Source organism: Hemiscyllium ocellatum, chromosome 12 (genome assembly GCF_020745735.1).
Source record: "Hemiscyllium ocellatum isolate sHemOce1 chromosome 12, sHemOce1.pat.X.cur, whole genome shotgun sequence".
Taxonomy (NCBI): domain Eukaryota; kingdom Metazoa; phylum Chordata; class Chondrichthyes; order Orectolobiformes; family Hemiscylliidae; genus Hemiscyllium; species Hemiscyllium ocellatum.
Window position 1 is genome coordinate 33406591 of NC_083412.1, and position 26720 is coordinate 33433310.

General features: G+C 40.4%; 1 protein-coding gene across 3 annotated transcripts in view; it reads left to right on the forward strand.

Annotated features, from left to right (window-relative positions):
- Nucleotides 1–26720, forward strand: part of zdhhc23b (zinc finger DHHC-type palmitoyltransferase 23b) — a 45173-nt gene that overhangs the window by 9038 nt on the left and 9415 nt on the right. For 2 of the 3 annotated variants that reach the window (XM_060832975.1, XM_060832974.1), the window contains exons 2-4: nt 9375–9530; nt 18408–19103; nt 20930–21097. In XM_060832975.1, the coding sequence (XP_060688958.1) occupies nt 9394–9530; nt 18408–19103; nt 20930–21097 (1001 nt within the window). In that variant the 5' untranslated portion in view covers nt 9375–9393. The remainder of the gene's footprint in view (nt 1–9374; nt 9531–18407; nt 19104–20929; nt 21098–26720) is intronic. The other variant, XM_060832973.1, reaches the window with a different exon arrangement.

Below are 26720 nucleotides of genomic sequence, written 5' to 3' on the forward strand. Positions count from 1 at the left end.
TGCAATAGCCCTTCACACTATCCACAATTCCACCAACTTTAGTGTCATCAGCAAGCTTACTAACCTGCCATTCCACTTCCTCTTCCAAGTCATTTATAAAAATCACAAAGAGCAGAGGTCCCAGTACATGTAGAGTTTCAATGGTAAAATCCTAGAGTACAATTTGGCCTTGTCATATGGAGAGACTACCATTAATTTTGTCTATCCCTTATTATTTTCTAAACCTCTAGCTGCTCACTCCTCAACCACCTCTGCTCCAGTGAAAAATGTCCCAGCCTATCCGTCCTCTCTTTATAATGCAAACCTTCCATCCCAGCAACACCCTGATAGATCTCTTCTAAACCCTCTATAACTTGATAATATTCTTCTTTTTACTGGGTGGCCAGAACAGGACAGTATGTTCCAGAAGATGCCTCAACCATGTCCTGTACAACCTCAACACGACTTCCCAACTCCTATACGTAAAGGACTGAGCAACGAAGGCAAGTGTGCCAAATGCCTTTTTAACCATCCTGCCAGTATGTGATGTAAACTTCAAAGAATTATGTACCTGCTCCACTATGTAGCAGGGTAGAGAAACCGAGGAAGAAAATGACTTGTTTACGAAAAAAGTACTGATTGCCACAGATGTATTGGCACTCTTTGAAACACGTTAAATAAAAATCTATTTGTTTGAGTAATCTTGTGGGTTCCTGTAGAGCCATTATGAACTGCATTAGATCCTTGTTTTTCACTTTTTTGTAGTTGAGATTTTTTTGTTATTGATTTAAAAGGGGTGGGTATGGGCTGTGCAGAGTGTGCCAGCATTTATTGTCTAGCCCTGGTTGCCATTGAGAGGATGGTGATGCGACTTAACTTAGTGCCTCAAGGAAGCCAAATTCTATTGTAAATATAGTAAATTGCTGGCAAGCTTCAGCTCTCAGTGATAGCACATACAACTGACCACAAATCATATTTGAACTCCTGAGAGTGTAACTGGCTCTGTAACATAATCCTGATACTACAAGAATACTTATTTTGATGTTTAGAGGATCACTTTTACCTTGGAGTTTACCTTGGACTTGCCTCTCATTGTTGGATTACACCTGTGTTTCTCAGTACTTGGTGCATTCAGAAAGTGAGAAGTATTAAAAGGAGTGTTGGTAAACTCTTTACTAGGGGGTACTTTGTATTTTGCTTCAGCTTGATTACCCTTACTCAAGGGGAAGCTAATAACTAATATCTTAAAATAACTTGCAGCTTAGCTTCACTTTGGGCTCAAGCTAGTCTCTAACATAATAACAACCAAAAATAATATGTATATGTTGTGTGTTTGTTCATGCATCAAAAATGTGAAAATTGAAAGTTATTTTTATTAGCTAGTGAAATTGATTTTATAAAAGTACTTCTGCTTCAATGTATCCTTCAATCAATTGCAAGTTTGCAAACCAGTATTTTCTCTGATATTTTATGAATTTTTCCTCTGGTCTTCTCAGCAGATTGTAACCTTTTGCAACCGAAGGTGAAAGTGGTTGCATGTCATTCCAACATACAAATTGCAATGGTTTGAAAATAAGATCATCTTTAAACGTTTAATGCTCCCAGTAGCCAGTTATTAAGCAATCAATTTTTGGGGAATATTATAGTTGCTCAGTTCAATTTGTTCAGCTGCATGGAACTTTTTCAATAGAGCTAATGGTGGATTTATTAAAATAAGATTTAACAACAGTATTTTTAATTCACGATCCAATAAAAAGATTCTTGCAGGAAGAATTTGTGATAAAGCATTCAAAAATACACGTTTTTTTTCTTCTTTTAAAAAAAGAAGTATTGATAAGATTAAATTAACCATAGCATTATTTGCCAAGTTCCGTACCAAATACTTGTTTTCTTTGCTTGGTTACAAGTTGCCAATTTAAATGTCAATCTAAAATGTTTTTTGTTGAGTTGTACTTGACTTCAAAAAATTAATTTAAATGAACTGTCATTTATTCAATTGTATATCAATACTTCACACAGCGTGTGATGTGTGTACAGAGCAAGCTGCCAGAGGAGATAGAGGAGACGGGTACAATTACACTTAAAAGGCATTGACAGTAGTTGGATATATGAATATGAAGGGTTTAGAGGAAAATGGGCCAAATGCTGGCAAATGGGTCTCGGTCAGATTGAGAGGTCTGATCGGAGCAGATGAGTTGGACCGAAATGTCTGTTTTCCATGCTGTATAACTCTAACTTTATAACTGTCAAAGTCTGATATCGACATTGAATGATTTGCGTTTTACTGGTGGCTTGCCAATATGTATGTGTAATGGATACTGAACACAGACGGTTAGTAATCAAAGCAAATTGTATTACTTGCTGTTGCAAAACGATTGAATATTGATTAATGCTTTTGTGTAAAATCCAGCAAGGTGATGCTAGAGTAGTAACAGGTATTACAAAAATTCACTGAAACTAAACTTAAACTTGATGTTTTGAAACATGTTTAGCCTAAGCTGTAGTTGATACCTAGTCCTTTTACTTAGCTGACATTTGGTATCATCCTGGTGTCTAAATTTAGACCGGATATGTGACAACAAAAAAAGACATCCTGCATTTGCTGTGTTTATTCCTGCACCTTCCACAAAAAATGTTCAACTGAAAAGAATTTTTACTAATACTGAATTTTATTTTTAAAAGTGCTCTGATTTAGATTTATCCTATCAATTGCAATTTTGGTAATGCAGCCACTGCTGTCTTGTAAACTTTGATTCCACGTTTTCATCTGTTATTCATCCCTGCTAATGAGCCTGCAGATGGGAATGACTCCAGCGAAAGTATAACTTGTATTCATTTATATCCTGTAATATCAGATATTTGATTTTCTTGGCTTTAGAAGATTGTCTCTCACGAGAGGAATAGACATTTGATATTACCTGAGCCTCCCCTTGATGTACACAACAGTGTAACTGCTGACCAGTATTTATTAACTTGATTTAGTTAATAGAATATTTTCCTCACTGAAACCAGTAGCACATGAGTGTTTACTGTCTTGATATATTGCATATTTTTAAAAACATTGTCAAATAAGTTTCACAATATTAACCAGAGGTTTGTGAATGGTTTTAATAAATTGTTGAGCCATGTCCTTTATGTTCATGGCGATACATTCAGTAGAAGACACTTTGTATGCCATTTAACTCCTTGTAGAGTTGTTCCCCCCCTGTTTTTTAACAGGTCAAGTTAGATGGGGTTTTTCCCTAGGATGGCAGATTTCAAGAATCGGGTGAGAGGATAGAGATTTGAAAAAGACATGAGGGACAATGTTTTTTTTGCACGGAGGGTGGTTTGTGTGTGGAATGAACTTCCTGAGGAAGTGGTGGATGCGGGCGCAATTACAATGTTTGAAAGATGCTTGGATAAGTACATGAATAGGAAAGGTTTGGAGGGTATGGTCCAGAAACAGGCAGGTGGGACTAGTTTAGTTTGGGATTATGTTCGGCATGGACTAGTTGGGCCAAAGGGTTTGTTTCCATGCTGGATCACTCTATGACTGTATTATATTAGAAAATGAAATTTGAGTGATATTTCATGAAAGGTGTTTCTGTGGTTGAGGATTTAACACTTGTACGCACAAAGATTGGTCAATGTTTGGAAGTCTGTTCCACATATGGCAAATGAATGTAGGATCAGTTGTTCACTTTAAATCCGAGATTGCTTAATAAAATGTTATCCAAGACATGAAGAGATATGGGCCAAAGGGTAGCTATGTGGAGTTAGGCCACAGATCAGCCATGATCTCATTTGAATGGTGGAACAGGCTTGAGGGGCTGAATAGCCTATTTCTGTTCCTATTAATTAACTCTGTCTGTAATTGGAAGTCTTCTGCCAGATTTGAAAATGCTACAATACAAATGGTTGGCTGCTTTAAAAATACTGAATATCCTTGCCTTCTCATATAAAGTAGTATGACCTTACATGCCTTCTAGATTATTGACTGAACATAGAAACTGCGAGCAGGAGCAGACCATTCGACCTTTGAGCCTTCTCTACCATTGACCATGATCATGGCTGATCCCCTATCTCAGTACCATATTCCTGCTTTCTCCCTATACCTCTTGATACCTTTTAAAACCTAAAAAAAATTATCTATCACTTCCTTTAATGTACTCAGTGATTTGGCCTTTACAGCCTTCTGTGATGGAGAATTCTACAGGCTCACTCCACTTTAAGTGAAGAAAATTTTCTTTGTCACAGTTCTAAATCATCTACCCTCTACCTACTTCTAGATTCCCTAACCTGGGAAAACATCCTGTCCGCATCCAGTGTGTCCAACCCTATTAGAATGTTGGACATGTCAATCTGACCCCCTCTCTTCCTCCCAAACTCTGGTGATTGCAGGCTCAACCGAACCAATATTTCCTCACAGGACTGTTCTGTTATCCTGGGTGCCATCCTAGTGAACCTCTGTTGGACTCTCTGTATAGCACATATATTTTTACAAGGTAGAGAGACCAAAACTGCATGCAGTACGTCAGATGTGGTCTCACCAAGGCATTGTGTAACTGCAGTAAGACATCCCTGCTTCTGAACTCCAATTATCTTGCACTGGAGACAAAAATTCCATTTACCTCTCTAACTGCTTGCTGCACTTGCCTGTTTGCTTACATTGACTGGTGTGCAAGGTTAACCAAATCTCTCTGAATATGCACAGTTCCCAATATATCACTACTTCAATTCTCCCCCTTGTGTGCAATTTCACAGTTAGACATGTTGTACTTCATCAGTCATAAGTTCAACTTGTTAAATCACCTTGACGCCTTCTTGCGACCAGTCCCACTCAGTTTTGTGTCAGCAGCAAACTTGGAAATGTTACATTTGGTATTCTCACTCAGGTCAATTTTATTTATCTGATGTATACAAATGTATTCAGAAGAGCTGGGCTGAAGCATGGATCCTTGCCTGTGCCCCACTAGTCACTACCTGCCACTCAGAAAAAGACCCATTTATTCCCACTGTCTGTTCCCTGTCTGTCAGTCAATTCTCGATCCATACCATATATTACCCTTTATACCATGTACTGTAATATTTACCACTATTCACTTGTGAAGCACCTTATCAAAAGGTTTTGGAAATCCAAATACATCACATCCACTGGTCTCCCTTATCGCTCATAGTTACATCTTCAACCTCCAATAGAGATTTCATAAACCCATGCTGGCTGTGTCCAATACCGATGATTCTGTTGTGCTATTATGATTTTTAAAATAGATTCTAGCATGTTCTACACTGCTGATGTTAGGCTCTAAAAGTTGAATTTCTAAATTGGAGGAAGCCAAATTTGACGGTATTAGGCAAGAACTTTCAAAAGCTGATTGGGGGCAGATGTTGACAGGTAAAGGGATGGCTAGAAAATGGGAAGTCTTCAGAAATGAGATAACGAGAATCCAAAGAAAGTATATTCCTGTTATGGTGAAAGGAAAGGCTGGTATGTATAGGGAAATCTGGATGACTAAAGAAGTTGAGGGTTTGGTTAAGAAAAAGAAGGAAGCATACGTAAGATATATACAGGATAGATCAAGTGAATCCTTAGAAGAGTTTAAAGAAAGTAGGAGTATACTTAAGAGAGAAATCAGGAGGGCAAAAAATGGACATGAGATAGCTTTGGCAAATAGAATTAAGGAGAATCCAAAGGGATTTTACAAATACATTAAGAACAAAAGGGTAACTAGGGAGAGAATAGGGCCCCTCAAAGATCAGCAAGGCAGCCTTTGTGTGAAGCCGCAGAAAATGGGGGAGATACTAAATGAATATTTTGCATCAGCATTTGCTGTGCAAAAAGACATATAAGAAATAGAATGTAGGGAAATAGATGGTGACGTCTTGAAAATATCCATACTACAGAAGAGGAAGTGCTGGATGTCTTGAATCGCATAAAAGTGAATAAATCCCCAGCACATGATCAGGTGTAGCCTCGAACTCTGTGGTAAGCTAGGGAAGTGATTGCTGGGCCACTTGCTGAGATATTTGTATCATCCATAGTCACAGGTGAGGTGCCGGAAGACTGGAGGTTGGCTAACGTGGTGCCACTGTTTAAGAAGAGTGGTAAGGACAAGCCAGGGAACTATAGACCAGTGAGCCTGACGTTGGTGATGGGCAATTTGTTGGAGGGAATCCTAAGGGACAGAATGTACATATATTTGGAAAGGCAAGCACTGATTAGGCATAGTCAACATGGCTTTGTGCATGGGAAACCATGTCTCACAAACTTTATTACTTAATCAAGAGGATTGATGAAGGCAGAGCAGTAGATGTGATCTATATGGACTTCAGCAATGTGTTCAACAAGGTTCTCCATGGGAGACTGATTAGCAAGGTTAGATCTCACGGAATACAGGGAGAACTAGCCATTTGGATACAGAACTGGCTCAAAGACAGAGGGTGATGGTGGAGGGTTGTTTTTCAGACAGGAGGCCTGTGACCAGTGGAGTGCCACAAGGATTGGTGCTTGGCCCTCTACTTTTTGTCATTTATATAAATGATTTGGATGCGAGCATAAGAGGTACAATTAGTAAGTTTACAAATGACACCAAAATTGGAGGTGTAATGGACAGCGAAGAAGGTTACCTCAGATTACATTAGAATATGGGTCAGATGGGCCAATGGGCTGAGGAGTGGCAGATGTAATTTAATTCGGATAAAGTTTGGGAAAGCAAATTTTAGCAGGGCCTATACACTTAATAGTGAGGTCCTGGGGAGTGTTGCTGAACATAGAGACCTTGGAGTGCAGGTTCATAGCTTCTTGAAAGTGGAATCGCAGGTAGACAGGATAGTAAGAAGGCGTTTGGCATGCTTTCCTTTATTGGTCAGAGTATGGAGTCCAGGAGTTAGGAGGTCATGTTGCAGCTGTACAGGACACTGGTTAGGCCACTGTTGGAATATTGCGTGCAATTCTGGTCTCCTTCCTGTTGTGAAACTTGAAAGGGTTCAGAAAAGATTTACAAGGATGTTGCCAGGGTTAGAGGATTTGAGTTATAGGGAGGGGCTAAACAGGCTGGGGCTGTTTTCCCTGGAGTGTCGGAGGCTGAGGGGTGACCTTATAGCGGTTTATAAAATTCAGGGAAATGGATAGGATAAATAGGGAAAGTCTTTTCTCTGGGTTGGGGGAGTCCAGAACTAGAGGGCATAGGTTTAGGGGAAAGATATAAAAGAGACCTGAGGGGCACCTTTTTTCGCACAGAGGGTGATATGTGTATGGAGGCTGGTACAATTGCAACATTTAAGAGGCATTTGGATGGGTATATGAATAGGAAGGCTTTGGAGGGATATGGGCCGGGTGCTGGCAGGTGGGACTAGATTGGGTTGGGATATCTGGTCGGCATGGACGGGTTGGACTGAAGAGTCTGTTTCCATGCTGATTGTATAACTCTAACTGCTCGGTCATTCAGATTTAATTTTTTTTCCTTCTCTTTGTATGTAATGGGGCAACATTAAGCCATCTTTGCAATATGCTTCAAAATGGGAATGATATTATCAATGGTGAATATATATGGATGGATCCACTCCCTTGTACTATTGCCAAGTATGCCAAAGGCCCCACCCAAGATATTTTGAAGATAAATTTGCTTTGAAGAAATGAGACAAGCCATAACAAAAGTGGATAATTTTACTTATAGTAACAACAACATGCGTAATGATTTCAATACAATTACCTTCCAACTTCAGAAAGCCTGTCCGCCGTCTATAAGGACAAGTCAGGAGTGTGATGGAATACTCCTCACTTGCCTGGATGAGCACAGCTCCAACAGCACTCAAGATGATTAACACCATCCAGGAGAAAGCAGCTCACTTGTTTGGCACTACATCCACAAGTATCCACTCCCTCCTCCACCGATGCTCAGTACCAGCAGTGTGTACTATCTACAAGATACGCTGCAGAAGTTCAGCAAAGATCCTCAGACACCACCTTCCAAACCCATGACTACATCCATCTAGAATGACAAAGGCAGCACGTACATGAGAACACCACACTTTCAAGTTCCCCTCCAAGCCATTTGCCATCCTGATTTGAAAGTGTATCGCCATCCTTCACTGTCTCTGGGTCAAAATCCTGGGGAGTTCCCTCCCTAATGGCATTGTCAGTCAACCCACAGCAGATGAACTTTGGCAGTTCAAGATGACAGCTCAGTAGCACGTTCTCTAGTAACCAGGGGTGCGCAGCAAATGCTGGCTAGCCCATGATGCCCATGTCATGAAAATGAATAGAAAACTTCATTTAAATTATCCAAGGTGCTTTACAGGAGCATCATAAAAGAGATTCTGATAGAGACCCATAGAGAAATGTTAGGTTTGCTTAGTCAAATGAAGACACTTTAAGAAGTGTCCTAAAGGAGGCAGGTGAGGTAAAGAGGTGGGTAGGTTTAGGAAAGGCATTCCTGAACGAGAGGTCCAGGCAACAGATCACTCCTGCACTAATGGTGGGGCAATTAAAATTGGAGTTGTACAAGAAGCCAGAATTGGAGGAATGCAAATATATCAGAAGGTTGAGAAACTGAAGAGGTTAGGGTTAGGGAGACATGAACTCATGGAAGGATTTATAAAGGAAGTTGAGAATTTTAAATTCAAGACATTGCGCGTGAGCCAGTATCACCGAGCACGGATAATGGGGAAATGGGACTTGATGCGATTTAAGACTTAGGCAGCTTAGATTTTGAAACCGAGTTGAGAGATGAGCCAGGATTGTGATAATATAAGATTACTTCATTGCCCTCGTGTCTTTTATTCTTTTTACTTTTCATGACCGTATGTTGAGATTAATGCAAGTTATTTGGAATAATATCTGTGGTCTGTGCGTATTATGTAGTGTTGCCCCCCCCCCCACATGCATAATTACCTACCCTTTATGAATGTAAGTATCCCAGCATCCTTAAGCCCCTTCTAAAGAATCATGATAATCGTATTACTGTAAATGTAGTATTTAATAAACCCTTGGACCGTCAACTCCTGCTTGATCTACTCTTTCTACTAAGGAGCTAACGTGATCATTTTAGGGAATACCAGATCTGAAATCTAAGCGTTGTGCCAAATCGCCATTTGTATCTGTATCTATGAAATGGTGCCTTCAGTGTAATGTGCATCCAGTAATGTTCCATTAACTGAGAAAACATTTATTTTAGTTTATGTGCCAAAATTGCTTAATGATTTAAAAATAAAGTGAAAAATTAATGAGCTGAATCCCAAAAATTGATAATGAACAGAATTGAATGATTCCCACCCATTGAGTTTAGTTTTTAAGATGAACTGTTATATGTCCTAATGGAACATACTTTCCATCCTTTAAGTTAGTCAGCATTATCAAAAATCCTTTTTCATTGATTTCTTAACGTTTTGTTTTTACCGATTTGTGAATTTAGGTGTGTGAGAGAAGGCAGGATGAAGAAGAAACATTCAAAGATGTCTGACGAAGATGCCTCTCTTTGCTGCTGTGAGTACATTAATCACCATGGAGAAAAAACTCATATACTGGCCAGTTGCTGTGACTGTGCGGATCTGGATGAGGCCTGTGACAGGTCAGTGATAATCTTACTGTAATCAGCCTTTTAAGATGAAGTAATGGATTATACTGGACTAAAAGAGTTTTCTAATGTTTGAAAAAGGCTATAATGCCCTAAAGAGGGTGAAAGTTTGCCTTGATAGAAGCTATGGTTTCCAAAAACAAAATGACTTGTGTCAGTTTTAAATCCAGTCTAAAAAGGCATCAATTGCAGTCTGTACTTTGAACTAACAGAATTAAAATCTAGGTCTCTGATTCTGTAGTGCTTTTCACAACAGATAAATGCTTCAAAGTACTTTAGACTCAATGATGCGTGGTCAACATACAGTCCCTGATGTAATAATGTGTGGCAAATTCAACCAATGTGCTGATAGCAAACTCTGCCTTTTATAATGCTGACTGAATAATAATGTTGTCCAGGATGTGGGGGGCACATGTTTCGAGTAAACACAAGACCCATGATTGATATGGAATTTACGTTATTGATGCCCCATTTCAATAATCAGTTTAACTAAATGCACTAAAGAAGCTTTCAGTTTTTGCATCCTTCAAACCTTCCAGAAAAGCTAATGAAATCTAATTTGCCTTATACATGTTTACAAACGTGAAAGATAATTATTTAGTAAAGGGACCTCGTGCTGCAGGCTGGACCAGCTTTATTGCGAAGGTGGTGGTGAGCTGCTTTCTTGAATTGCTTTTGGTAGATCCACAATGTCCTTGGGAGAGGGAATTCCAGGATTTTAACCCAGTCAGAGTGAAGGAATGGTGATATAAGTCAAGATGGTGTGTGGGTTGGAGTGGAACTGGCAGGTGGTGGTATTCCCACATATCTGCTGCCCTTGTCCTTCTAGATGGAAGTGTTCATGGGTTTGAAATGTGCTGTCTAAGGATCTTTGGTGAATTTCTGCAATGCTTCTGTAAATGGTACACGCTGCTGCTACTGAGCGTTGGTGGTGAAGGGAGTGGATGTTTGTAAGTGTGGCACCAATCAAGTGGGTTGCTTTGGTCTGGATAGCATCAAGCTTCTTGTTTGTTGTTGGAGCTGCACTCATCTAGGCAAGGGTGGAGTATTCCTGACTTATGCCTTGTAGATAGTGGACAGGCTTTGTGGAATCTTTGAGGAAATGAAATGGTCACCAGAAGATTCCTAGCCTCTGACCTGTTCTTGTAGCTGATGTTTTGACATGGCTAGTTCAGTTTAGTTTCTTTGTCAATGGTGACCCTCAGGATGTTGGTAATAGGGGATCCCATGATGGTAACACTATTGAATGGCAAGGCATATTTGTTAAATGCTCTCTGGTTGGAAATGGTCATTGATTGGCATTTGTGTGGTGTGAATATGACTTCCCACTTCAGCCCAAGCCCGATTTTTGTCCACGTTTTTCTACATGGGTGGCACGATGGCACAGTGGTTAGCACTGCTGCCTCTCAGCGCCAGAGACCCGGGTTCAATTCCTGCCTCAGGCAACTGTCTATGTGGAATTTGCACATTCTCCCCGTGTCTGCGTGGCTTTCCTCCAGGTGCTCCGGTTTCCTCCCACAGTCCAAAAAAAATGTGCAAGTCAGGTGAATTGGCCTTGCTAAATTGCCCGTAGTGTTAGGTGAAGGGGTAAATATAGGGGAATGGGCCTGGGTGGGTTGCTCTTCGAAGGGTCGGTGTGGACTTGTTGGGCCGAAGGCCTGTTTCAACGCTGTAAGTAATCTAATTTAATCTGATAGCTAAACACATTTGGACATTACTTCAGTAACTGATCAATTGCCAATGGTGCTGAACATCATGAAATTTTCAAAGTTCCCACTTCTCATCTTTTATGATGGAGGGAATGGCATTCGTGAAGTTGGTTGGACCTAGGACACTACACCAGGAAGATGACTGACTTCAAGAAGCACCTTCCTTTGACCTGGTATGAGTCGAGCAGTGGAGATTTTTCCCTTTGATTCCCATTGACTCCAGTTTTGCGAGAGCTGCTGGATGCCATACTTGTTCAGCTTTGATCTTGATGTCAACAGCTGTCACTCTCAACTCATATCTGGAATTCAGCTGTCTCGTCCGTGTTGGAACCAAGGCTGTAATGAGGTCGGGACATGAGCGGCTATGGCGGAACCCAAACCGAGTGAGCAGGTTATTGCTGAGCAAGTGGTAGATGATTATACTGATGATGGCTCAGTCCATTGGTGTGTGGGGGTGGGAGGAGAGAGAGAAAGAAAGAGAGAGACAGGGCAGTAATTTTGGTTGTATTGTGTACAGGACAAAACTGGGTAATTTTCCACATTGTTGAATAATTGGCAGTGTTATTATTGTGTAGAACTTGCCAAGCTGTTCAGTCACACAACTCTTCAAAACTATTGTCGGAGTGTTGTCAGGATCCCTAGCCTTCGCGGTGTCCAGTGCCTTTGGTCTTTCCTTGATTAAAATGGAGAGTGGATCAAATTGGCTGAAGACTGGGATCAGGGTCACTCTGTCAGAGGTCATAGGTAAAATCTCTTGCGTTTGCCACCCCCAAAGCTCTACCTAAAAAAGACCAGGGCAGGAGTGCATCGCTAAACCAGCAACCACAAACCTCACTCCAAGCCACCCTGACATAGGCATATTTGACCGTGCCAATTAAGCGAACTGCTTTGTCCTGGATTCTCCTCGTTTGGTGTTGTTGGAGCTGTGGGGAGAATTCCATCACTCTCCTGACTTGTGCCTGGTAGATGGTGGACAGGCTTTGGGGAGTCAGGAGGTGAGTTACTCCCCACAGTACTTGTTGCCTCTGACCTGCTGTTGTGGTCACTGTGTTTATGTGGTGAGTACAGTTGAGTTTCTGGTCAACGGTAATCCCCAGGATGCTGATAGTGGAGGATTCAGTGATGGTTGTTGCAGGTTGGTGGTTAGGTTTTTCTCTTACTGGCGATGGTCATTGCCTGGAATTTGCTGATGACTTCTAGGCCCACTTCACTCAACTCTCCTTGATCTTGGTTTCTGCTGGTGTACTAATTGTTTGACAGCCAGTGCTGATGCATAGAAATTTTCCCAAACTAATTATTACATAGAGTGAAGACATGTCTTTAGTCATTCAACCAAGCTCTTTTTGAGCCACCAACTGTATCCTGTTTTGTGGCAATTGAATGAGTCTGTGAAGCAGATTGATTACAACCTCTGTATCCTATTTAATTTTGAGATGGCCTGACTGTTTGTGAATGCTGTTGCTAAGAGTACTACTTCTACCTCTGTAATGTCTCTGCGCTCAGCCTTGTCTCATTGAAAGCCTCAACCGTTATTTCCAATCCTCTGATATCTACAATGCTAGTCTCTTGAGTATCCTCCACTTTTATCAGTCTGTCTTTGGTAGCTACACTTTCAACTGCTCATTCTACAATCTGGAATTTGTTAATTTAACACTTGTTGGAACTTACCTTGTTAGTGCAGCTGCCCTCCTCTTTTTGTGGTTTGGTATGATATTTTGTTTGATTCTACTCCTGGGATGTTTTACCGCATCAAAGGAGCTACATATATAGAAATTCTTGCTGTCTAACGTACACATCTCCAGGATATTCAGCAGTAACATGGTGTAGCAATAAGAATCACATGTTCTGGACTGGAAACTGTGCCTTTCAGGTCTGTCTTCATAGGAATTCATCTCTGTTTCGAAGAAACTCTGGACATGAATTGCTACACTTTTTTATTTTTGACATCAAATTAATGTGGAGTAACAGTCGAAGCAAATTCCATTTGACTTTATTATACTCCTTTCCCTGAAAAGAGGGTAAAGATAAGAAACCTTATGTGATGTTTCTTTTGTGAACCAGCTCACTTATTTGACACACCTTTTTCTCTAGAAAACTTTGAATTGCCAGACCTGATCTCGGGAATTTATTGCCTCCAGTTTGGGGGAGAATAGTGTCTCAGTTCATTTGTACTTGTCTGAAGGTCAAATGTGTTCTTGCAGAGGAATGTGAATTGATCATGCTCCACCCAATGGTGTGAATATTAGTTTGCTTGCATCAAAGTAATGATTTCCTTAATAAATCTGACCTGGTTATCAAGTATATGATGAGACAAATGGTCCTCGAGAAGTTTAAAATAAGGCAGAATTTGGAAATCTCTGCGTTTTGTCTGCCTTTAGTACACATGCTGCAATATTCATACTGGTGATTTTTCAAATTTTTATTTAGATTCCCTACAGTGTGGAAACAGGCCCTTTGGCCCAACGATCCACACCGACCCTCCAAAGAGTAACCCACCCAGATCCGTTTTCCCTCTGAAACTTTGCATTTCTTTATAAGATTACCCTTAAACATTGCAAAATTTTCCACTGAGTAGAGACGATCCTGCTCCATGTTTTGAAGACCTGATTTTCCTTCACAATAATTAAAACCAATTCTATTTTGGTCTCCGTTACCATGTGCTGCAGGGTTGAATGGTTTTCCTTATACCACCAAGTGCAAAACTCAAATGCTGTTTTTAGATTCAGTTTTTGTCTAATGAAGATGAAAATCCAGTTAGAAGAGAGATGAGTACGGAATGATTTTCCAAGTGGATTTGACCTCAAAATGGAGCTGAAACTTTACGCTCTTCCATGGTACTGCAAAAGCTAAGCATTTTATATTTCTTGAAAGCAAAATGACTTTCAGTGCAGAATTATAATGTAACCAGAGTATCATACATCCTATTTTAATACATTACTAAATCCATGAAGATACCACTATTTAATTTGAATTACTAATTCTATTTTCAAATAGTCTAAATTATCAATATATCTAAAGTAACATTCCAGGAAAGCAGATGATTTGCGTGAACATGGTTTTGCTTCTAAAATGTTACTGCCTCTTTAGGTGTAATTGTGTTAAGAATACATTAATGTGCCTCCTTTGAGTATACTGACCACATCTCCATTTTAATAAATAATGCCCAGCATGCATCCCATTTCCACTAAGCTGCATTTGTGTATTGTTATGGGAATCCACTGTGAGTAATTCAGTCTCCTGTCTTCTGTTGTAATGGTCAATGAGCCTAGTTTTAAAGCATCTGTATAAACCAATATCAAAGTGATGTAAATGGAAACCTTATTTTGACTTGAAGCCTTTTAAAGTATTCATATTTTATTCTCAAATTGTTAACACCCTCTTTAAATAGAGTACTTTGAGCACAATCCAACTATACGCATGTCTGACTTTCTGAAATAAAATATTCCTTCGTTTAATATTAGGCTAGGCTTTATACATGACTGATAAGATGCAGTTTTCAAACTTGCATTGTGTGAACTCATTCAGATACTAATAATGGGCAATAATATTTTACAAGTTCCTGTAGGTCTTAAATTAGAGTCTGGTTTGGATGTGCTTCTTAGTACAGATATAATTTACCAGCCATGTAAAGAACTGCCAATGCTAACCTCTGTAGGATATGATTACCATGGTTTCACACTTTATAGTCACTCAATTTCTAGAGACATTTCTAAATGACAGGGCCAGGGTTTTTCTCAGTATAAGTGTTAGATTTTAAGGAAAAGGAATTGCATCGGGAAAAATAGATTAGGATTGTGTGTATAAAAAGTTAATGTACATCATCACAGCTCTGACATCGTTACTGACTGTCAGGCAACATTGACCTTGCAAGTCTGTTCCTAAGATGCCTGGTGAGATGTCCCATCTAAGCTTGCTACTTGAAACAGCTTTAAAAGTTTGTGTACAAAGCGTCCTCTACCCCTATATCTTGAACCACAAGCTGCTATCTTGATGAAAATTCGATCTGAGATATTCCATTTGCAGGATCTAAAACATTTATTGCTTTTCTTTCCTCTGCTACATTCTGGCCAGCAGGCTCAGAGGATGTAGTCTGCTCTTGTCATACTTTTTAAATTCAAGTGCCATATTGGGAACCAACGTTAGCTATTCCGTTTTTCCAACTTGTTATACTATTCTCTTACAGAGTGACTGATGGGTAACTCAAGTTCATTTTTTCGATTCCTGATCCTCACCTAATAAAAATCCATTAATATCAGTTTTTAAAATTTCTGTTGACATTGGATTTATAGCCTTTTAGGGAAACTAGTTTTAGATTTCCAGGACACTTACAGTCATAGACTTAGAGAGATGTACATCATGGAAACAGTTACTACGATCCAACCCATCTATTCATATTCCTATTCATATACCCATCCAAATGCCTTTGAAATGATGCAATTGTACCAGCCTCCACCACTTACTCTGATAGCTCATTCCATACATGTACCCGCCTCTGTATGAAAAATCTGCCCATTAGGTCCCTTTTATATCTTTTCCTTCTCGCCCTAAACCTATGCCCGGTTCCCCTCCCCAAGGAAAAGACTTTGTCTATTTATCCTGTCCATGCCCTTCATAATTTTGTAAATCTCTATAAGGTCACCCTTCAGCCTCCGATGCTCCAGGGAAAACAGCCCTAGCCTGTTCAGCCTCTCCCCATAGCTCAAATCTTCCAACCCTGGCAACGTCCTTGTAAATCTTTTCTGAACCCTTTCAAGTTTCACAATGTCCTTCCGATAGGAAAGAGACCAGAACTGCACACACTATTCCAAGTGGTCTAACCAATGTCCTGTACAGCTGCAACATGACCTCCCAATTCCTGCACTCAATACTCTGACCAATAAAAGAATGCATACCAAACACCGCGTTCACTATCCTATCGACCTGCGACTCCACTTTCAAGGAGCTATGAACCTGCACTCCAAGGTCACTTTGTTCAGCAACACTCCCTAGGACCTTACCATTAAGTGTATAAGTCCTGCTAAGATTTCTTTTCCCAAAATGCAGCACCTCACATTTATCTGAATTAAACTCCATCTACCACTTCCCATCTGGTCTATATCCTGTTGTAATCTAAAGTAACCTTCTTCACTGTCCACAACACCTCCAATTTTGGTGTAATCTGCATGCTTACTAACTGTACCTCTTATGCTCGCATCCAAATCATTTATATAAAATGACAAAAAGTAGAGGACCCAGCACCGCTCCTTGTGGTACTCCACTGGTCACAGGCCTCCAGTCGGAAAAACAACCCTTCATCACCACCCTCTGTCTTCTACCTTTGAGCCAGTTCTGTATCCAAGTGGTGAGTTCTCCTTGTATTCCATGAGATCTAACCTTTCTAACCAGTCTCCCATGGGGAACCTTGTCAAACACCTTAGTGAAGTCCATATAGATCGCGTCTATTGCTCTGCCCTCATCAGTCCTTTGTTACTTCAAAAAACTCAATCAAGTTTGTGAGACATGATTTCCCACTCACAAAACCATGTTAGCTATCCCGAATCAGTCCTTGCCTTTCCAAATACATGTACGTCCTGACCCTCAGGATTCCCTCCAACAACTTGCCCACCATCAACGTCAGGCTCACCGATCTATAGTTCCCTGGCTTGTCTTTACCACCCTTCTTAAACAGTGGCACCACGTTAGCCAACCTTCAGTCTTCTGGCACCTCACCTGTGACTATCGATGATACAAATATCTCAGCAAGAGGCCCAGCAATCACTTCCTTAGCTTCCCACAGAGTTCTAGGGTACACCTGATCATGTCCTGGGGATTTATCCACCCTTCTTTTTTGAGAACATATTTCCAGATTTTACTGCTAAATAGACTGATTCTAATTTTACCATGTTTCCTGTTGATCCCTTTGTTTTAAAAAAAACCAATTTTCTGCAAATAGTTCATTCAATCACTTACCTTTAATACCCATACCACATCAAAAATTTAAGTCAAGGAATAAAGTCTGAGCTTATGTAGTCTGTCCTTATAATTCAGTCCTTTGAGTCCTGTTATTATTCTTGTGAACTTCCATTGTACATCTTCTAAGACCAATATATTATTCCTGAGATTCAGCTCTTCAAACTGAACACAGCAGTTCAGTTGGGATCTGGCCAATGGTCTGACTGAAGCAACACTTCCTCACTATTGAATTCCAGCCTCCTTGAGATAAAAGACCATCTTCTGGTAGCTTTTTTGATGACATTTTGTTGCTGTACAGTAATTTTTAGTGTTTAAAAATGTGGATGCGCAAAGCCTCATTCGCATACAGTTCCTCACCATTTAAGAATGTAATTCAGAATGTTTTACTCCAATCCAAAGAGGATGACCACTCTCAACCCTCATTGAATCCAATCTGACAACATTTTACCCACCCCATCCACTGCCTAGGCCCTATTTTAATTTCTTCCAACTACAGAATTTACTGTACCTGCTTAACCTCATGTTACCTGCAAACATGGATATAGAGCTAAATCCTTTGTTTGAGTGATCACTATATAGTATGAACACATGTCGACTCAGTACATATCTATGGGTAACATTGTTAGTATGCCCCATCAATTGGATTATATTCCTCTTATCTCTCTCCTATCTTTTCTATGTTATTGTTTGCAGTGTATTGGCACGCAAAGAGATGTGCATCTGATTAATTATCAAAGGGTCCTTTTGCTACAAAATTATTTTCATAAATTAATGATGTTATTCAATGCAACTAAATACTTATTATGATGTGGTTATGTTCTGATTTCTTCTTTTTGCTGCAGTCTGCAACTGCTTTATTCGGTTTAACTTATTTGTAGCCCAAATCAGCATAAAAATCTTTTTTTAAAAAAACTCAAAACTGCTAACACTTTTGACATGGACATTTAGTTGGGCTTAATGTTCTGTTTTTGAGTAGTATATCCTCATAATTCAGTTCTGTTTGAATATATTAAACATTTCTACCATTCCCACAACAAAACTAATGGTTTTTTTTCCCATGTTCAGTCTGGAATGAATTGATACATGAATTTCTTCCTACCTATTATAGCTAGGATTCCCATGAGGATAATTAGTGTTGCACTGTTTTTATGCTGCTGATCTTTTTAATGCCCGATATAAAAAGTAACACAGCTGTTCCTTCACTTTTCAGGTTTTTGAAAGGAAAATCTATTAGCCCACAGACCATGGAACGAGTAACAGACACAATTTCTGACCGTTTGCGGATTCCATGGCTGTTAGGTACTGGTGCCAAGAAGATCGATATAACAATACTTCCACCTCTTGTTTTCCTTCCAATCTTCCTTCATATTGCAGCTCTTCACGTTGTCTTAGCGTTCATCATTTTGACGTCCTTACCAATACTAGTGCTTTGGTACTATTACATCACTCACCAGAACAAAGGACGTACTTTATTTTTTCTTAGTCTTGGCCTCTTTTCTCTGGGCTACATGTATTATATATTTCTGACTGAAGTAATGCCTAAAGGAAACGTTAGCTTTGTGCATTTAATTGTGCTCACCAGTGGTTTGGTGTTAACGCTGGTATGTTTGGCACTAGTCAAGAAAGATCCAGGCTACCTCCGAACTGACAACAGAACCACTCAAATTAAAGATGCTGAGACAAATTACACTTCATACAGTTTGAATGGTACACACCAAGTTCAGCAGAAGGATTGGGATATTCCTACAAAATTGCATCCATCTGGCCATAATGGCAAGCTGCAGTTAGGACACCATGAATTGAACAAGAACTGGTGTGCGGTATGCAAGATTATAAGACCACCTCGTTCAGGACATTGTCGAATCTGTGCATCCTGTGTGCAAAGGCTGGACCATCATTGTGTTTGGTAGGTCTAATATTGCTTAGTTACAGTATTTGTGAGCTCTTCTCGGGCTGCCTCAAAGGGAAAGGATTGCGATGTGAAGTAGCAATGATTATCAACCAGTGGCAAAGCTCAAGAAATGCTTGGAGCAGTGTCATTAATGGGTTATTATCATGGGGAACCTAAAGAAGAAAATTGAACAAAGGTTTCTGAAGAATTTAGTCTTTAACGGCTTTTCAGATTAGCATTTTGCTGCAGACTGAAACCAATTTTTGGTAATGAACTGGCTGCACTTTCAAACCACAGTTGATTTAATTCCAAAATTATCTAGATCTTAAACTGAAATGTTTTATATGGGAGAACTCTGGGCAGGACTTTCATTGCCAATGTATTTTTACAGATTTTCTTTAAAGGACTTTGTTTGATTTTGTATAATCTACTGATGCTTTTTTATTATAGTTACCTCCTCTCAATCACTTATTTTCTGGTTTTGCAGCCTATGCTGCTCCCTATGTTAGCTGGACTGATTGAATAGAGAAAAGATTGTAATTTCTGCATCAATCCACCTACCAATCTCATCCAATTTACTTTTTTTTTATCCAGTGCTACTTTTATCTCTCCTTTTGTGCTTAACTGTATCTGATTGTTTCACACTATTCAAAGATTAAATCTTGATTCTTGTTATCTACAGAAGCCCTGAAGTAAGATCTTCTCTTCTCTTTTTGGTTTGATTTGAAATTAAGATTTTTCACACCACGTTTTGGGTTAAGTTCACAATAGCTCTGTGTATTCCATCCACACTGTTAAGCATTATCAGTACTCGTTTGTCAATTCTAAGTTGTTAATTGAAGGCTTACCAAAATGAAGTTATGTTTATTTTGTGCTGCCTGAATTCCATCCCTTGACATTTCTGAAAAAAAATGTTTGCGGCTATTATTCAATCTCCTTGATTAAGGTACATGCCAGTGTGAAAAAGTGATGTGCGCTAAAGTATTATAATTCAAACTGCTTCCGGTCGCTGCCTCAATTTATTAATTCCTTGCGTATTGTTAATTATATTAAATTATTTGATTAGCTTATGTACAGATGCTTAAGCAGTCCATCTTCAATTGAGACAAGATGTGGACTATATCTAGGCTTGGGCTGGCAAGTAGCAAGTAACATTCATGCCACACAAATGACCATTTCCAATAAAAGACAATTAATGGGCGGCATGGTGGCACAGTGGTTAGCACCGCTGCCTCACAGCACCAGAGACCTGGGTTCAATTCCCGACTCAGGCGACTGACTGTGTGGAGTTTGCGCATTCTCCCCGTGTCTGCGTGGGTTTCCTCCGGCTGCTCCAGTTTCCTCCCACAGTCCAAAGATGTGCAGGTCAGGTGAATTGGCCATGCTAAATTGCCCCGTAGTGTTAGGTAAAGGGCTAAATGTAGGGGAATGGGTGGGTTACGCTTCGGCGGGTCGGTGTGGACTTGTTGGGCTGAAGGACCTGTTTCCACACTGTAAGTAATATGTCTACTGGTGTCACAATCACTGAATCTCCCAAAATCAACATCATGGGGGTTATCATTAACCAGAAACACAATGAGCCTCATCATATAATTAGTGGCAACAAGAGCAGGCCAGAGGTTAAGAACACTAGTGAGTAACTCACCACCTGACTGGAATGTTAGGGTCTAATGAAATGGTTTGCTCAGTGTCTCTGGTTGGATGGGGATTATTTTCACTAACATGTTCAATTAATTTTTTTTTAAATGATACTATGTTTATTTTTATGAAAACTAATCTCTTGTGTTGCATGCTGTTTTATTCAAATCATTATTTATTTATTTATCTTGTTCTGTTTCCAGGATTAACAGCTGTGTAGGTGAATCCAATCACCGTGCATTTATTCTGACCCTCTTTGTTTTCCTCCTCACCTCGATATATGGAATCAGTTTGACTTTGGACACTATATGCAGAGGGCGAAGCCTTTTCACAGCTTTATTCTATTGTCCTGGAGTTTACCGTGAGTACAGGTAAGAAAGGGACAGCACTGTTACAGCTCTGCTTAAAATTTGATTAACATATCTAATTTGGATGTTATCTCAACTTTTCTGTTGTTCGTTAGTGAGAATACAGTTTAAAAGCTACTCCACTTTAATCACCTCACAAAACCATAACATCAGAAGGTGGGTTCATGTGAGTACGCCCCTCCAACCCATTTGATTTCATCTTCCTAGAATACCAATCCATCTGTTCCACCATTAAAGCAGCTAGTCTTTGCCTGGATTAATCAGAGACTTTGGCCTTAGCACTATACCTGCAATCTGTTCAGACTGCTCTGTTGATTTCCTTTCCTGTTAATCATCATCTGTGTGAGATAATACTTACTGGCTTCTACCATAGCAACATGTCCATCATGACCTTGAAGCTGTTCCATCTTTGTTTGCTGTGCTGACATGTATTCAAGAGTTATTTATTGTTTGTTTTAAGCCATTGAATGTATATTTCTATAAAGTGGAAACCTTTTCATCTCAATACATTTTTCTTAAAAAAAACCCTGACTAGTCACATGATTTTTATCCAATCATGGGATGTGGTGCCACTGGCTGTGTTGGCATTTGTTGCCCATCTGTAGTTGCTCTTGGGAAGGTGGTGGCGAGTTGCCTGAACTGCTGCAGTCCACTTGGCCCACAATGCCCTTTGGAAAAGAATTCCAGGATTTTGACCTAGTGAAAGAACGGTGAAGGAAAGTCAAGATTGTGAGTGGCTTGGAGGGGAACTTGAAGGTGGTGAAGATCCCATGAACCTGCTGCCCTTGTCCTTCTAAATGGTCATGCGTTTGGAAGGTGCTGCCTAAACATCTTTGAATTTCTGCATTCCATTTTGTAGGTAGCACATACTACTTCTACTGAGCGACAGTAATGGAGGGAGTGGATGTTGTGGATGTAGTGCTAATCAAGTGGCTACTTTGGCGTGAATGGTGTCAAGCTTGTTGAGTGTTGTTGGAGCTGTGCACCCATCCAGGCAAGTGGGGAGTATTCCATCACACTCTTGACTTATGCCTTGTAGATGGTGGACAGGCTTTGGGGAGTCAGGAGGCGAGTTACATCTCAAGGGTGTTGGTTAATTGTCTTTTATTGGAGATGGTCATTTGTGTGGCGTGAATGTTACTTGCTATTTGCCAGCCTAAGCCTAGATGTAGTCCACACCTTGTTTCAGTTGAACATTAAGCATTTGTGAAGCCACCAAATCTTCCTCTTGGCTCAGCCCAAGGCCTGGGATCAATCTTAGTGCTTATATTGCACTGCTGCTGGCATCAGAATGTTTCCCTTGTACTGGAGCAACCTGTATTGAACACGATGTAATTGCACTTTCAACAAAACATAAGCTGCCGTAGTGTGAATTCTTCAGATTTTAATTCAGTCAGTATGGAAACCTATTTTGGTTTGCTATGCTTATTGCCTCACATTCTGCAGATAAGGTGTTATGTTTGTCAATGCTGTGACATATCTTTCAGCTTGGCTGTTGGCAAATTTTTTTCTGCTCTTGGATAACATTTGCCTCTTCTTTGCTGCTTCCAGTATGCAATGCCTTACAGTTGGTGACATTGAATTTCACTTGTTTCTGATCAGACCAACTTCAAATCCACAAAGACCCTGAGCTTCCAGTTGTCTGCCACTTCAGCACACCACCTTGTTCCCTGACCAACATCTCTGTCTCAGGCTTGGTGCAGTGCTCCAGAGCAGCTCAGCACAAGCTGGACGAACAGCTTGGGAACTCTACAGCCTGCTGGACTCCATATCGATTGCAGCAGTTTTAGGGCTTGCGACATCTTCTCTCTGGTCATTACCCCAACCCCTACACTCCAGGCCTCATTACTACATGGTCTGCTATTCCACACAACCCATTGTCAGCCACTAATTGTCTATTCATTCATCTGTTCATTCATCTGTTCATTCTCTTGGACTTATCATTATCCACTCCTTTGTCTGTCCAACTGTTCTCTCTCTTTGGGTTGTATCTCCACCAATCATTTACTTCTTATCCCATTCCCCTAACCCTATCTTCTGCATTAAAAAACACTTTTTCTGAGCTACCTGAGGAAGGGTCATCGGACCTGAAATGTTAAACCTGATTTCTTTTCATCGATGCTGCCAGACCAGCTGAGCTTTTCCAGCAATTTCTATTTTTGTTTCAAATCCTGTTAGCCTTGCTTTGATAGAGTTTGCTTGCATCCATTGGCAAATAGAACGATCTTGGATGTAGTGTGTATTAGAATTGTAAGTAAATGTAAGAACAAATACTTCAAATAAATAATTATAATCCAGAAGCTGTTGAAGTACAGTCTTAAGACAGTTTAATTGTTTCATAACGATGATGATAACTGGAGAGCTTATAACCCCTCTGTGCTGAAATGCTTTTCTAGTGAGAAGGCAAACCGGAAGCTGAGTGATTCCTGCTACTGTAGCTCTCCACATTAGCGAGAGATCAATTAGCCATCTCGCCATGCTGTCAACGGCTGAGAAACTCTGAAGGGCCAATATTGCATGAGTGAGTAACCAGCTGACCTGTGCTGGAATGTTCCTCGTTGCAAAGCTGCATTAACTGATCTTCCCTACGGTTGATGTCTTTGTTCCTAAGCAAATCACCCATCTGCGAAACTGCCGCCACCATAGGAGGAGTTGTTTCAAGCAGAAAATGTTGAAATTTTCAAATCATCATTAAGTGAATTTCATTCAAGAAAGAATATTTTGAGATACGGTTTATGAGTAAATTCAGATGTGTGCTTCCCAAAGTTCACCAGAATCCGGTCTTTCCTCAGGGTTAGCTGTCCATTTTGTGGTAAGAGATTGTCATAATTAGTCAACACTATCTTTATGTCATGCAACTTCCAGATTTTTAAAAATCTTGGAAGGAGTGTTTGTTAGAAATGTATATGTCAAAATGAAAAATATTTTGAAGACTATTTTAAATCCAAAACCTGTCAAAGTACAGCCAAGAGATAGTTTAATACAGAGAAACCTCAATTATCCGAACGAGAATAGCGGGCACTATTATTCAGTTAATTAATTCAATGCCTTTCCTCTGGGGCTCAAGAGTTTTCTGTAAAATCTGCTTCCTGTTCAGGAGATAAGGCAGCATCACAGTGCCCGCGAGCTCCTGCCACCACCCCCCCCCCCACCAAACCCTGTCCGATATTGCTCCCTACCCACCCACCAACGCTACCATCCCATCCAACCCCAACCAACATCGCCCTCCCGCCCGCCCTGAACCCCCCCCCCAAGCCCTGTCCAACACTGCCCCCTTCAACTCCCAGCCCCATCCAACACCACCCCCAAAACTGCCTCCCTCAACCTCCCAACCCTGTCCAACACTGCCTCCTGCCCACCCCCTCTTGTCTACGCTTGCCCCCTCTCCTGGGCAGCCAGACTGGACACCCACAACAAGACTGCTTTTGTTCTTGCTTTCTCTTGCGCGCTCTCGCACTCACTCGCTCGCACTTACTTACTCGCACGCAAGTGCACACACACAAAACACTTTTTTCTGCAACCTCTAGACAGGTTGGAGAGATTATCTGGGGAAAGGGGGTTTAGGGTACATGCCGGTGTAGAACTCCAGGGCAAGTGTGGGGAGGGAGAGGGTGGGAGGTCAGTCATTTTGAGATGATGCCTGCGCTCCAGGACTGCTCTCGGCAGCATTTTTAATCATTGTAAACAAAAGACACGATCAGTGTTGGACACACGTCTTCGATGTAATGTTTCTGTCGGGATCTCGAGATCTCCTTCAGATAATCTAATTTTTGGATAATTGGTATTCGGGTAATCAAGGTTCCTCTGTAATTGCTTTGTGAATGGTGATAACTGCAGAGTTTGGAATCCCTCAGCTCAGTCTCTCTGGGATGAGATGCTTTTCTCCCAGATTTTTATCACCTTGCAACTAATACTATCCTCCTGAATGAGGACCCAGGTTCCTGCTGCTGATGGTTATTCAGTCATCCCCATCAGCCTCCACCAAAAGCCACAGAGAATAGTAATATCATTGAGAGCATTAGGTTTTACTCTTGGGACCCAAGTTCAAATAATCCATCAAAGTACTGGCTAGAAAAATACGTGAGACGTGCTGACATTTTTGGAACTGTAATTCAATCAGGAATTAAGAAGAACGCAAAGGATGCAAAAAAACAGAATAGCAAAAATAGCAATAGAAAAGACTTATTTTTTCAATTGTGGACATAAATTGCATCAAAGTAAAATCCTATGTTGTCATCTTTATTCTTAACGTTTCTATATTGTCCAACATTAGCTCGTTTGAGTACCCTCTTGTGTTGGACATTTTTTTTATATTAAATGTCATGGGGAGAACTTTTGAACCCATTGTTAAGGTCTCTGCTTTGATTGTCAAATTTATATCTTGGTCTGGCTAGGGACAAATAAGTTGTTTTGATTAAATTTTGATAAATTTTACATCCTAGGTACTGAGTAAGAAAATAAAACTACATGATTCCACAGATTTGAACAAACAGCGTAAATTACACAAAGTTAGAACAGAAAAACCATCTAGTTGTATTATTATAACTTGTACTCTAACATCTAGAATTAATAGGAGGTAAATATAAGTAATAGACAAACTGTGGTGGAATGCTTCACAGCACATCACGTAGTAAATGTGGTCCAGAGAGATTCTGTGGACATATTTTCTCACTGACAAGGGATTCTGGGCCTTCACATTTTGAAGATTTACTTTCAGAATTCTTGTAAAGGCTTCCCTGATACAGACACCCTCAATGACTGCTCTTGTCCAAGGAATTCAGTCTCTCCCTCTGAGATTGTACTCCACTGGATTGCCAAGATGACACTCAAGCACTTATGCATGGGTATAATTACTGCTCTTTTGTCGACAGCCAGCTTCACTAAGCTGGTACTGCCCCAGGGATTTCTGCACCTCCAATATTCCTTAGCTGCACCAACCAGATGATGCTTTTCTGATTAATTTACTGAACTGTCAGCTACACTGAACTTACAGGAATGGCTTACAGGAATTTCTTCTGTCCTTGAGTCTGCTAATAACAGCTGCCTGAAGCCATTTCTTTACTTCAGCACTTTCCCAGCCCCAAATGTCAACTTTTTTTCCCCCCAGCAAACATGCCTTTCAGATAAATTGAAATCAGAGAACTTTATTAAGCTCTACCATCTCTGTAACAAAATATTCTACATCATATCCTCTCTTTAGGAATTAATGAATGTTTTAAAGTCAGTTTAGCTTGAATAAGCTCCCTTTCGACTGCCATTGCAACAAGCTTCAGCTATATCAGTTCTTATAGCTCCACGTTTTCATAGAAGTTCATAGAATCCCTACAGTGTGGAAACAGGCCATTTGGCCCACCAAGTCCACACCAACTCTCCAAAGAGTAACTGGCCCAGATCCTTTCCCCTACCCTATTACTCTACATTGACCCCTGACTAATGCACCTAACCTACACACCGCTGAATGTTATGGGCAATTTAGCATGGCCAATTCACCTAAACTGCAGGTCTTTGGATTGTGGGAGGAAACCCGCACATATCTAGGGGAGAATGTGCAAACTCCACACAGACAATCGCCCAAGGCTGGAATCAAACCCAAGTCCCTGGTGCTATGAGGCAGCACTGCTAACCA